This window comes from Nelusetta ayraudi, unplaced genomic scaffold (assembly GCF_046127955.1).
Source record: "Nelusetta ayraudi isolate G7.1 ecotype Tasmania unplaced genomic scaffold, CSIRO-AGI_Nayr_v1 ptg000016l, whole genome shotgun sequence".
Taxonomy (NCBI): domain Eukaryota; kingdom Metazoa; phylum Chordata; class Actinopteri; order Tetraodontiformes; family Monacanthidae; genus Nelusetta; species Nelusetta ayraudi.
This window is the reverse complement of record NW_027466066.1, coordinates 5,496,693-5,510,820: the sequence shown is the minus strand read 5'-3', so window position 1 is coordinate 5,510,820 and position 14,128 is coordinate 5,496,693. Positions and strand designations below refer to the sequence as shown.

Here is a 14,128-nt window from a genome sequence, read left to right as displayed (position 1 = left end):
TGTCGGATGCCCTGAAACACCGGACCAGGCTGGTGAAGTGAGCGGCTTTCCCTCAGTTCTGAAGTGAAAGCTGTTTTGAGTGTTTCACACACAAGCCGTGAATTTTAGACAACCCAAAAAATAGAGATTATTACGGGAAGTATAAGTCAGTGAGTGATCTCGCTGCCCTAATTTCTCAGATGAAAGTATAACCATAATTTATAACATACTCCCCCTGGACATCTTATCACCGCCGGCGCATTAAGTGAGGTCGCGCCAACGCCCTCTGGCGGTGGACGGGAGAACTGCAGCTCTCCCTTTTCTCCTTTCCTCCTCCCGCGCAGCGCCGTTCGGCTTGCTTGTATGTGCGGGACGCAGCCAGTCTCTGTCTCCCCCTCCTCCTCCTCCTCCTCTTCCCCCACCCCTCATGACGTCACTGAGGCTGGGCTCACAGCGCCTGGATGGCAATATTTAACACACCCACCCTGGATGAAGTCTTGGAAAGGAGACAAGGCGGCGTTAAGGGGACGAATTACAGCCAGGGATCCCTGCACCTGCCAGCTTCTGCATCGCATCCGAGCGGATCACCTGCTGATTCCAGGCGGATCTTCCCCCTGCGTGGAATACACGGACGTTCCTGCTGGGGTTTTTTTTTCCCCCTTCTCTTTCTTTTCTCCTGTTTTTACTTCGCCCTGTCTGCGCAGAGTTATGCCACATTCTGACATCTCACTCCGCGCCGGCAGCGGCGCGAGGAAGCCGATCTGAGGAGGAGAGCGGTCGCGTGTCACCAGGAAACTCGCCCCGTGCATCCAGCCCCTTCTGGACGAGTGAAGCGTCCGCCGATCCACAACTGCGATCCGGGGGGGGATGAAGATCCGCGGCTGACGACGCGGAAAACAGCAGATTCATCGCGCTGAAGAGGGAGCAGGACACCTGATGGAATTGTCAACACTGGACTGAGGGTTGTAATTACGTGCGATGCTCACGGCGATCCTCCGAAACCTGCGCCGCTGCTTTGTCATCGCACCACACCGCTGCTGGATGTCGGTGTCTCCGCCGTGAGCTGCGTGAAAGAAGAGATTCACTCCAGCGCGCGCAACGACAATAACAACAACTGAAAGAAAATAAAAGAGAGACGGCGAGAAACAACCGGGGCTAAAGATGATTTTGTTCCGCAAATTCCGAGTGCTGATCCTCATGGTGTTCCTGGTGGCGTGCACCATGCACATCATGATAGACCTGCTGCCCAAACTGGAGAAGCGAGGAGCGGGAGCGGACGGCGGCGGCGGCGGTGGAGGTGACGGCGGCTGCCAGTGCGCCCAGCACCCGGCCGGAGAGTCGCAGGGCTGGGGGAAGCAGCGCGCCAGGTCGGCGGCGGAGGCGGGCTGGCCTAACAAGCACACGCTGAGAATCCTGCAGGATTTCAGCAACGAGCCGAGCTCCAACCTCACGTCGCACTCCCTGGAGAAGATCACGGCGGCGGCGGCGGCGGACGGAGCGGCGGGGTCCCGCCGGCGCAGCGAGCCGCCGGGAGGCAGGGCTGACGACCACAAGCCGCTCATCGGGGACGCGAGCGGAGCTCGGGCCGGCAGCAACGTGCGCGGCGCCTCGCGCTTGGCCGCCCTGTTCGCGCATCCCCTGTACAAGGTTGACCTTCCCCCCCTGACGGACGACGACACTTTGTTTAACGTCAACAGCGACATTCGGTTCTACCCGCGGGCAGCCGGGAACCAGGCGTGGTGAGTTCCTCTGTCAGAACTTGGAGATTTGGGCGCGATAAAGCGCAGACTGATGTGAACGGCAATTGTGACATAGAAAGGCACGCGTGGAATGAGCCATGAGAGAGAACGTGAAGCAATTACGCAACAAATGTACCTCTACCTCTGCCTATCGACCCACTTCCACTCTCCTCCCTATACCTGGAGTGTCCATTCATGGAAAGTGCATCCAACCATCTCTGGTTGTAAAACCATCTCACACCTTCCCATGAGTTACTAGTCGACCACAAATAATACACAACAGCATTTAACACTGATAGAGTTGTTTCTTAAAATAAAATTTAAAAAAAAGATTCCATCACCAGTCAAACACATTGTCGTGACAGCGGAACCTGACAAGACCTCCAAACATCTCCCTTTGTTATTCAGGCACGGTGAAAATGGGAACGAGGAGGAGGAGGAAGAGGAGTTCTCTCCCACCGACGAGGCGAGGGCAGAGTCGTACCCCAACTGGCTCCGCTTCCACGTCGGCATCAACCGCTACGAGCTCTACTCCAGGTACAACCCCGTGCTGGACGCCCTGCTGAAGGACCTGGTCACGCAGAAGATCACCAGCGTGGGTGAGTCACCCAGAGCGCAAGATGAACCATGTTCACTCAAACGTGTTCGCTTTGAGAATGATATCAGCCAGCCTGCCACCGACGTGGTTTTCGCGTGTCGTGTTTGACAACGAGAAGGTCTGCGAAAAAGGTCGTCGACTTGTGATAAACGAACTTTTGCCAGAGGTTTTTGAGTTTTATTTCTGACTTGCGTTCAGTCTCGGGGAGCTGAAACGAGTGACGCGTGTGCAGCTGACCTGTCTGATTGCACAATGAATCACATTATGTCAGTTCCTGTTTGTACAGTCTGGCTGCGCGGGCGAGTGTGTGACAAGGAGACCACAACACCATCAAGCAGCACACACACACACAAACGCACGCACGCGTATCTCGACCTCTCTCCCTCTCTCTCTCTCTTTGTGTGTGTGTGTGTATTTCTGGTGCTAATGCCTTTTCTCTCAGCTCGATGCGGACTCTAACAGTGATTCTGCGTGTGTGTGTGTGTGTGCACACCGGCCACTCTTGGCGGTGGGCTGCCGCCTTATGAACCCCGCTGGTCGAAATGCATTTCATTCCGTGCGACCGTACTCGAATGAGAATGTGCACAGCGCCGGCAGCGCTAAAGAGATGATGGATGACAAACAAGCAGAGAGGGGAAGGTCGCTCAAAAAGCCTCTCCGCGGCACGTATACGCCAGCCGGCTGAACGGAGGCAAAAAAAAAGAAAGAGAAAAAAAAGAAATGAGATTAAAGCAAAACGTCTCTTGCCTAAAAATGTAGTTTTAAGACGTAATTCCCTAACATTGATCCCTTTCCTTGATCCCCCTTCTGAGACGTGTCGCTGAAACAGAACGTCAAGCCGTCACATCGCAGCCGCTGTTTTATTTTGAAAATGTCTGCTAGGAGTAAAAGAATTACGGAAGAAAAAGGGAAAAAATATGCAAATGTGAAACAAAAATAGTCCTCTCTGCTGCACACTGAGATGCTCTCCATGAAAGAAAGGTCTTGAAGGCAGTTTTCACTGCATCTCTGAATTAGTGTGCCGCTTCCAACAGAGATTTTGTCAGAGTCAAAAATTCGAGCCACAGCAAACTGCGATACGAAGTCAGGGTGGCAGGACGAAGCGAATGACTTGGGCTGATTTCAATACCGGGCACTGAAAATATCCGGCACCGCCGTTATTGTCAGTGGCTCTTTGTGCACTCACAAAGAGCCGCTGTGCGTCCCTCTGACCCCGTCTCTTTGTTATTAGTCGCTCCGTCTCTCAGAGGCAGCTCGCTGTCATTCACGCCGCACATCCGAGCCTCCACTTTAATGGGCCATGTTTGTAGCGCTCCCAATGAACCATCAGTCTGAGCCGAGGCACACCTAGAAGAAGAAAAAAAGTGGCGTGTGTGTGCCAGGAAGTGCGCATTGCAAGCACTCCGGTCACTCAGGCGCACACACCTACTGATTATCTGTCTCTCCCCAAAGTTGCTAAACAGTGACGGGATTAGAAAGTTCCACCGTTCAGCCGCTTCCTTTTGGCTCGGCTTTGCACCTCCTCCTCCTCCTCCTCCTCCTCTTCCTGCACCAACCGGGTCTAACTGATGCTGGCCTTTGGCTGCGTCGTTTGCCGGAACTCGTAAATCATACGCGCAAGCGGCGTGCGGCGGCGCAGGTGACAACAGGGTGGATTTATCACCACGGCACTGCGCGGGGCAGGTGGGTGGGGCCCGGAGCATTTCCTCCATGACTCAAGAACACCCAGGTTTGCAAACCACTTTTTTCGATGGGGCCCCCCCGGTGGCTGTTTTCTAATTTCCCACGTAACCACTCTGGAGTTTCACAGACGGAGAACTCTGCCCAATGAGTGTAATCCAAACGGTGGCTTGGGGTAGAAAAAGTCACCTGAGCTTGAATCCAATTAGTGAGCGCTATGTTGGTGCAATATCAATTTTGAGTGAACTAAGCCTTTATGCATACAAAAGAGGAAATACGAAAGGTTTACTAAGGCAGGTAAAGCTTTTAACTCACAGAATACATTTAAATGTACTGCTAAGCCTGGATTTTTATCAGCACCGTTGACTGTTAACGTATCAATAATCAATATGCAAAATCAGCAAGTTGCTCGGCAAGTGAAGAGCTCTTTGGTCGTCAGTCCTCTCAGCAACGGACCGGATATTTTCAATTTTCTTCTGTCTCTGCTTTGGAAAATATCGCACTGCGTCCGTTGCCTCTGAATGAATCCGACTTCATGCCATGAATCCAAAGAGAGGGGAAACGAGTCCCTGAAAGCAGGAACAAGTCGTGCAAATCCCTCCGAGAGTACGATGCAGCGCAGTTTCGCCGAGTCGCACTTTATGTAATATGCGCTGAGAGACGGATACTGAGACAGATGGCCTTTGGGAGAAACCAAAGAATTTCTTGTCAAAGTTCAAGTCGTGTTTAATTGCGCGTCGCCGCAGATCCGCAGAAACAATCAGCTGAGCTTTTGCAGGGGATGGAGTGGGGGGAGGGGGAGGTTCACAAGGGATTACCTTGTGTGGTTTTCCGTCAGAAACGAAATTTTCTTTTCCTTTTTATTTTTTGTAAACATCTAGCTATTATCGGGGAGAATTGAGGTCAGTCCCTCAAGGATTGTGGCTCGCGAGTGTTCTCAGGGTCACCGCATTAAAGCGCCGTTCAGTCGTTTGCAATCTCCGAAAAAGGTTTTAGGCTTGTGTATCCACAACGAGTTTGAAGATTACCCCCGGGGGCAACATCCTCTTGACCCGTCCGCAACAAATCTGGAAAGCGTGCCGGAAACCCTCGACACTTTTGGGGGGGGGTGGGGACCCAGTGTCCTCGATCCACGCTGTCCTGATGGAGGCGACCCAAAACCTTGAGGGTTACGTGGGATCTCTTACTGCGCGTCATCGCATGTAAAACAGAAAAAGATTTTAGGAAAAAAAATACAAAATGAGTCACGGCGAGAGGCGAAGCCTGCTGCCAGCTGCGATTTCTACAAGACAAAGTGAGGCAGATGGAACATCAGCGTCGGGGAATAAAAGGATGACACGTACAAACAAGGCGGAGGGGAGGGGGTGGGGGGGGTGGGGGATGGGGGACACGGCGAGAGAGGCGATGAATTTTAAATATTTCTAAGGAGGTGAGGGAGAGTTACCAGGGCTACTCAGGAAGCAGGCCCTGTTTGTAAGTGGGTCTACTACGGGGGGCTTATATCGAGGTTAAGGCAGAAGTGGCGCGTTGTGTAATGCGCTCAAGTTAATGCACTGTAATAAATGGGCAAATCCCCCAGAAGCCCCGTCCATGATGACAGACGGGCCCGGGCGCTCAGACAGGCCCCGCCGGTGCCTTTGTTCCAGTCGGGTGTCGGGCGAGGAGGAGCTCACAGCGAGCCTCCATCAGGCCACCGGACGGAACCCCGGACGTGACTGATAGTCGGAGACATGCGGGCCCTGGCTGGGGGTGCAGGAGGTCAGCAGCCTTGTAGGAGCGACCGCAGTCGTCCACTGGCGGGGGGGTGGGGGGGGGTGGGACATCTGCTCGAGCTCAGGTCTGTTTTGCAGCACGCGTGCGGTCGCGGACACATGCGACGACGCGAGTCACTCATCCAAAGAGTCGTTGCATTTTCGTGCAAGGAGAAGCGAGTGTCGGTTTGAGTCGGCGCAGGCAAAAACACTGAAGTTGCCCATAATCCTCTCAAGCCTGCAACATTTAAAAGGGGACCTACAGGCATAAACTGCAGTTTTCATGCATTTTCCTAACTTAAAGTTACGTAAATAATACTTCTTGAATATGTATTTATATGTATCTAAGAAGGGTCTGCTTGGAAGCAACCATAGCACCACTACAGAAGCCTAGCGAGTGGATGTTCACATCTTTGGTGATTGAACCATGATTGAACCATGAACCATGATTTGAACCGTGACATCACACTTGATATTAAAAAGTATGAGATGAGAAAACATGGATCAACGTTGCCATGGTGTGCAGTAATCTTTCTTACCACGAGGTGGCTGCCAAATCTTACGCACAGGTCCTTTAATCAAAGCTACTCTAAAAAAAAAAAAAAAAAACGGGGGAAAAAACGCGACAGGTGCACATTGATTGAGCAAACAGACAAAAAAGCTCCACCGTCCAATCACTCAAAATTACTTTTTGCCCAGTTTAGCAAACAGAGCTGCAGATGTTCAAGCATCGTTTCACCGCTCGTGTTGACACGCGCGTGGGCGTTTATGCGCGAGCTTCAGATACTGATCAAACATTTCAATGCTTTGTTTTTTGTTTTTTTTTCCTTCTCCTCCTACGCAGCCATGAAATCGGGCGGCACCCAGCTGAAGCTCATCATGACTTTCCAAAACTACGGACAAGCGCTGTTCAAGCCCATGAAGTAAGTAACAGCTCGCTTTTGCATCCTCGCTGCTGCGTGCAGCACAGTGGAATCTACGGCCGCGTTCAGACTGCCAGCCAAAATCCGATTTTTAGCCCATCCACATTGAAATATGGACGCCTCTGCTCTGACGTCGTTGCTACAGGGTATGGGTCAATAATGCTGCCCGGTCTGAACAGAGCCAAGATCCCATTTGGATGCTTGCTAATAACAGTATGTACAGTCAGCCCTAAAAATTGAGAATTTGAGAAGGAATCAGATTTGAATCAGATTCGCCCGCCGTCTGAACGCAGTCTAAATTGCCGCCTGAGCATTTCAGGCAGATGTGCATCCCTCCGAGTCACTCCTCGTGGCTCGTCTTCCGCCCGCTGCCCACTTGGGGAGCGCCCGTGTTTCAAAGAGTGCGCCGGAAAAACCTCGGCTGAATACCCGCCGAGCGCCGTGCTCAGATACCCGGCTCTCCGCGCCGAGTGATCTTTTCCTGTCTGCTTCTCTTTTCTTTTTTTCTTCTATTTTAATTAACATCAACAGGCTTATGTGTTAATTAAAATGAGCACCGAGCCATTGTGAAGACGTCTTCGGGGAGGCGTATATGCTGGCAAAGCTCACGCACACGAATTAAAAAAAAAAAAAAAAAAACAGGATCTCCCCCACTCCCCTCTCATCTGCTTCGAGTTTCGCCCGATGAATTCCCACATCGGGCGGCGGGATGAACAGCGGTCCGGGCCAACTGGACCGCCGTCAGAAGTAATTGCTCGGAAGCGCCTGAGTGTGATTGCGATGAAATGCGGGGATGGTTTTCAATGCAAGATTCCCAGCGGGGGAGGGGGAGATTGGAGGTGGGGGGGTGGGGGGGGGGAAGGGAGGAAGGGAGGGGGGTTGATGGTGGAAGAGAGAGCCGGGGATGAAAGAGGGGAGACAAAGAGAGGCTGTTTGCATGTGTTAGCTTCGCAAAGCAGGTGAGTGATGCTCAAAGCTCCACAGCTTGACAACCCAAACAGGTAGCGCGAGCGCGCGCGCGTGTGTGTGTGTGTGTGATGATGATCCCTCGCATCCGCGGCGAGCGAAACTCAACGCCGTCTCAACTTCAGCTCGAAAGATGAAGGGCGACACGTTGCTTTCGGTTGCGTTTTCTCTCCCCGCTGTCGCGAGTTGCAAGTTTGCTCAGCCGCCGTCTTGGCACACGAGCCCCTGATTCAGCGTCGGGGCCTCGGATGAACGCGGCCGCGACTTCATTCCCGGGGAACACAGGTTTTCGGAGATGAACTCGCTCTCCGGGTCATTTTTCTGCGTTCACGCTTGACAGCTCATTCCGGTGGGGCGAGCAGAGGATCGCAGGGTTCGGGCGCCGTGCAAAAAAAACTTCATATGGATTCATGGATATCAAAAAAAAAAAGAAAAAAAGTGTCCGCCTGCAAAACTTGTGATGGACGAGCTTCACGATTAGTTGTGACCGAGCGTTTTGATTGGACGGGAGGTGTTGCTGACCCTCAGTGGGGCTTTTTGACGCATCGGAGCTTCAACACAACTGCAGCTTTTGTGCTGTTGTGTGACTGAATACGCGGAGTCTGACTTTGCACATTGCAGGATTTTGATCACTCGTTTTCTGCGCTTGCCGTCTGAAGTTGGTGTTAGGATGGCCTGATGGGAAATGCAATGTGCAGTTAATCGGGGACTGCGGCAAAGTTGAACCAGTCGACTTCTGGTTGAAGTTTAAGTAAAAAAAAAAATAAACCTTTCAAGAAGAAATCTGCGTCAGCCTGTGAATTCTTCTTGACAAAGCCGCATGCTTCCAACCACGCCTCGCCTGTGATGAAATATTCAAGTGACCATCGCTCTCTCTGTATCGCTCTCCCCTGCGCGATATTGCTTAAAATAAATCTTAAGGCTGCATTTTTCACTTTTCTTCCTCTCTCTCAACGCGGCGTAATCAGACAAAACAACCTCTTTTCTGCCACCGCGCATCGAGCCGCCGCTCAAGTAAACAGCACCTCGGAGATTAATGACCGTCTCGACGGCGATCCCGCCGTCTGTTTCATCTTTGAGGCGAGCAAACTCTTTCAAGTCGGAAAAAGCAGCTCACAGCAGGCGGCCGAGCCTTTACCCAACAGCATCTGAGGGCGCTCCGTGTCTTCCGCGTCTTCTTCAAGCGTCTACAAAGGAGACTGCAGTGAGTGTCTAAGGCGAGGGGGGCGGGAGGTTGGAAGTGGAGGGGGTGCACTTCAGTGCCAAGTAGCGAATCAGGCGGCCGAGGCACTTTACCTGCAGGAGCGTTTTGGTTAATCTTGAAATTGCGTAAACCCTGTTTACCCATCCATCCATCCATCCATCCATCCATCCATCCATTTTCAATACCTGCTTCTTCCTGAACTCAGGGTCAGTGGGGTCTGCTGGAGCCTCTCCCAGTTTTCATAGGGCGAAGGCAGAGCGACACCCATCATCAACGCGGTGCCCGCATGCACCAGGTAGCCCCCAAGGACCACATGAGTAGCCCGCAGGCTATAAATATTGCACAACTTGTTGAGCTGCATCTAAAATTCAACTTTATCCAACCTTGTTAGGTCTTTCTTGATAATTATTGAGAGCTCATGAACTAGATAAGTGTATTCACATAGATGAGTCATCATTAATAATAATAACTCAGAGAGTTTGTTATTTCAGGAGAGGCTAGCTAACTAATCTAGCTAGTCTAGCAAACTGGTAGCCCTTCATATGACTCAGGATCCATGAAGTAGCTCACAAAAAGGTTAGTGAAAAAATAATGATAGTAATTGAAAAAGGCCTCTCGTATAAGTACGACTGGATGAAAGAAAGAGGTGACGGACGCATTTAGGGAGCTGACGGCTGAGGAACGGCGCTCAGGTGCATCAAGGACACTCGCTGGGAGACTCGTGGCAAAGCGTCGCGCTGCGAATGATGAAAGACTCGAGAGTGAGAAACACGAAGCTGTTGGAACCGACGAGGCCCACTGCCACTATTCCCAAGGAGACAAAACCTTCACAGTGGGATGACGGTTGCTCAGCGTCCTCCTCCATCGCCCCCTCCCCCGTAGAGTTTTATTAGTTTAGCTGTGCGTTAAGCGCACGGGATGCGATGCTCCCGCTAGGACGGAGGGGGTTTGCGGCTAAGCCCCCCGGGCACCTGCTCCAAGCATCGTGTGGCTTTAATAGGATCAGGTTAAAGTCATACATCATCGGCCGTCTAATCCAATCTATATATAGCGTTCCGGCACAAACCTATGCCGCGGATCGGCCGTGTTTGTTGCGGCGCTGCAGCATCGCAGACGCTGTAGTTTGCGTTTTTTTTTTTTTTTTTTTTCTTCTCAGGGCTTACACGCTCGCTTGAATGCGTGAGGGGGGTTTGAAAGGGAAAGAAGAGACGACTCGGAGACGGCATCAGATCATCATCAGATTCATGTCAGATTGAAGAGATTAGAACGGGGATTAAAATACGCAGAGTCCCGTCCAGGTTTCCTCGCAGCGGACGCACAAACGTTCCTTCCCAGCAGCTTGCAGAGAGAAAGACAAAAAACAGTCTTGACAATAATTGCATGCCATGCTCTGAATTACACGCTGCAAATTCCTGCAGCTCTTTATTTAGAACGGCATTTTTTATTCAAAGTCTGCGCTTTGTCTGCCGATATGCCAAAGTCCGGCCAGACGCGAGAAAAAAAAAAAAGCACCAGCCGCCCGAGTGAGAGGCCGACGGAGGGGAACCTTTCTTCCACTGTTGTTTCTCTCCCCGGGAGCGAGGTGCATGCTGGGTACTGTAGTTCGGAGCATTGTCTCGCTTCACCTGTCCCCCGTTGTTCGGCGTCAAGTGGCGCTTCAAAGAGGCTTTTGATGTTTCGGGCCTCCTTTGAGCCAAATGCAAATCTGCGAAGCGCTACAGCACGAGCTGACAGCCTGCCAGACGCAGCCATGCCACGTTTCCACCGTGCAGCGGCAGCGGCAGCGGCTGTGGCAGCGGTGGCTGTGGTGGTGGGGAAGAAAGTTTCGGAGGCTCGTTTCATCTGTCTCCGTCTGCGTTGGCGATTTAAAGCGGCCGAGAGAGAGAGAGAGAGAGAGAGAGAGAGGCGCACGAGACGCTCGTTTAGGTTCATAAAAGCTGCAGTTCAGCGAAGGGGTTTTACGGAAGTTTTTCAGCCCAGTCAAATTTTGGTTGTGGGTTGTTGAAATATTTGCATTGGACCGTTGGTGCAAATACTGTCAAGTGCACTCGTTCGCAGACTTTTACATTTCGTCCCAGACTCGGAGAGACGTGCACGACGCTTGAATAGACAAAACGCTGCGTATTTTTGGGTGAACTGTGCATTTAGCCCTCTGTTTGCAGCCTTCCACACAATAACACGTGAGCTTTTTTTTTTTTTTGCTCCAACTGACGCTCTGCTGCGGAAGAAGGGTTTCTAGGGATTTTAGTCACAGGGTCGAGACAGATTACTGTTGAAAAAACACGGGTGAGTTTTACATAATATGGGAATGTGAATGGGGAGCGCTTTAAATCCGCACAATTTGGCTCAAGACGTGAAATAAAAAGAGACAGCAGCACTGAAATAAAAACTGCACAGGCGACTCATTTAACTCGTCTAACTGCTGCTGCTGTGTGGCCAGTTGGCCTTGTGCATAACCAGTGTGTCATTCTGATTGGTCGGCTGATTATTATCACATTAAACTTCCTCTCTTGGAGGAAAATGAGTATTTTTGGCGTTCAAGTTTCGTTCGAGTCTCTGCAGCTCACCGCTCCATCTCAGCCGAAAAAAAGAGCAACGGAGTTCGTGTCTTTAACGACCGGCTGTGTTGCACGACGGTGCACGTGTCCTCGAACCTCCCACCGCCCGGCCTCCCAACTGAACCAGTGCCGTGCTACTGGCTGGGACAAACGAGACATGCTCCCCTCGGCCAATGAAATATGAATGGTGACGAGACGTGATGCGAAGTGAGGACTGCTGGCATGTCTGATGGGACAGGAAGTTGCGGGGAGGGTGGGCAACCACCGTGTTGGGCAAAGTTGAGAGAAACACCGCCGCAGCTCACAAAAAAAAAAAGACGGCGTGAGAGACGAGGAGACGAGCGGCGGACACGATGGAGCAGCCGGCCAGGCGGACCGTGATCATGCCGCAGCTGGAGTGGGTGGTGGATGGTGGAGGGTGGGCTGTGGGGGGCTCGAGGCCCCCCGCAGCCCCGCCGACCCCGCCGCCGAGATTCCCGGGCTGGCGGCGGCTGGCGGCGGCACGCGGCGGCGGCGGCACGCGGCAGCGACGACTGTGTGGTGCTAATTGGATTTGTCAGGAGGAGGGCTGAGCGACGGAGGAGGTGTAAGCCTCAGATATGCAAAGAAAGGATTGGTTTCCCCGCCTGACGAGACCCCCACCCCCAACCCCTGCACCTCCACCCCCTCCCCCACCACCTTTTGATTCCGCCGCCGCTGCTGCAGCCTCTCGGGCTCCGCCATGGTTTATGCATGGCGGCGAATAGCGGAAACGACTTTGATCGTCCTTGTTTGCCACACGCAACCCGACCGACCCCTCCGCCCCTCCACCTCCACCCCCAGCTTGCGCCCAGAGCCGTGACATCAACCCACTGTGTTCATTACATGTGAAAACACGTGCTAGAACGCACATATATACATGTAGGGCACGCAGCTCCCCCCCCCCGCCCCTCCCGGTCCCCACAAGAAACGCGTGACGCCGACGAGTTCCGACAAGCCGGGCCTCCTCACGGCAGCCGGCGAAGCAAGCCGGAGGCTCCGCCCACAGCGGAGCCGTGTCTGCCGCGCTCTGTATTTTTTTTCTTCGACGTGGATCTCTTCCCCCGAAGATGAGGAGATGAAACTCCCGAGGAAAGGCCGACAACTCGGCTCATCCTCAAAGATGGACTCCGTCGTTGACGCCCCCGTGCAAAAGCGCAACGGGAGGAAGCTTCCCATTCGTCCTCGGCGGCTTCGAGTTTAGCGCTCGTGCTAACCAGCCGAGGAGGTTTAAACCTTCAGCCGCCGCAGCGTCCACGCAAACCGGATAACATCGGCGTCTGGTCCTATAGAAGTTCACCGGCAGCCGCGGAAAACGCAGTAACCACCGCAATTAAAAAGAAATCTTATTGAGCAACAGATCCGAGGCCTTTATAAAGCACCCGAATGTCTCATTTCATGGGTAAACGCAGCGTGGTTGCGTGCACACAAGCATTTAACGGCACACAAACACACAAAATCCCCTCCTGAATTCATCCTCGTGGCTCAACCAGCATATCTGGGGTGTTTTCTGTTTGTTTGTTTGTTTTGGTGGTGGGGTGGTGGTGGGGGGTCATTATTATTCCATGCTTGTCACTTGCATAACAGCGCTTCTCTAACGATCTCCCACTAGGGCCAAAATGATCGGCTCATTTGAGTCAGACGCTCTATGGAGAGTTTGCCGGTGCGCGGCCGTAAAGCTCGCCGCCGCCGCCAGCTGTCGGCACAGCTGCTGCTAACGCAGATGCACAGAGGGAAGCTGATGGGTGGGGCCTTAACCCCCACTTCCCCTCCCTTCCCCTTTACGCCTATAATCTGGTCCACACAGTCAGTCAGTCCTTAAACACTGGCAAATAATTTGCACACACACACAAAAATGTAAAGAAAATAATAATAAAATGAGCTCATACAGACACTATAAACCGGTGTTTCTCAACTGGTGGGTCGCAACCCCAAAGTGGGTCACGGAGCTGTTTTGATTAGGCAGCATTTTTTTTTTTTTAAAGGGATTATAAAATATATCTAGAAAGATTTATGAGAAAATGTTGGGCATTTATTTTGCAGGAAACACAATTCAATTCAATATTTTTTTCAATTTTTTCAATTCAATAATATATTTTCTTTTTCATTTCTTTACTAAAAATGACAATAAGTGGGCAAGCGATTTTATTTTCGTGGTCCAAATTTTAGGTGGCGACTTCATGATGAGAAAAAAAAAAAAACTGGGTGTCCTGAAACTTCCACCAGTTGAGCGCCACTGCTTTCAACGACCGCACGTCAAATCTTTTCACGTTTCAGCTTTCTTCGGGTACGTGCGTTTTGCGCGAACTTCCCCATTTGTGGCCGCGTCAGCCTTCCTGAAAGCATGTTCAGCAGGCGGAGGAGAACTTCGCACCTGCGGCTGCGGCTGGAGGCTCCTGCATGGGGAGCAGTCGGGGAGGGTCTGAGAGGAAGCGAGGCCTCGAGGTCGGAGGGAGGAAGTTGCACGGTCGTTTCTGAAACGCCTCCGCCGAGCTCTTGGGCGTCTCCTCTCAACTCACCGCTCGCGTTCCGCCCCAAGCGTGTGTGAATACAGAGAAGACGGATGGACGGCAGGCTTGTGGTTTCCCACACTTTCAAAGACAATCCGTGGCTTGTGGCATCGCAACCTAGTGAAGACAATTATTTAGAGCGCCTAAAAAAAAAAATCTACATTCAATGTCAAATTGGTCATAAATTAAAATTTGATAATTG

General features: G+C 52.0%; 1 protein-coding gene across 1 annotated transcript in view; it reads left to right on the top strand.

Annotated features, from left to right (window-relative positions):
* The first annotated feature begins 655 nt into the window (after positions 1-655).
* The window catches only part of fam20ca (FAM20C golgi associated secretory pathway kinase a), a 33,115-nt gene continuing 19,642 nt past the window's right edge, over positions 656-14,128 (top strand). Inside the window, exons 1-3 of the mRNA XM_076024140.1 lie at positions 656-1,718; positions 2,127-2,317; positions 6,592-6,670. Of these exons, the coding sequence (XP_075880255.1) occupies positions 1,141-1,718; positions 2,127-2,317; positions 6,592-6,670 (848 nt within the window). The 5' untranslated portion in view covers positions 656-1,140. The remainder of the gene's footprint in view (positions 1,719-2,126; positions 2,318-6,591; positions 6,671-14,128) is intronic.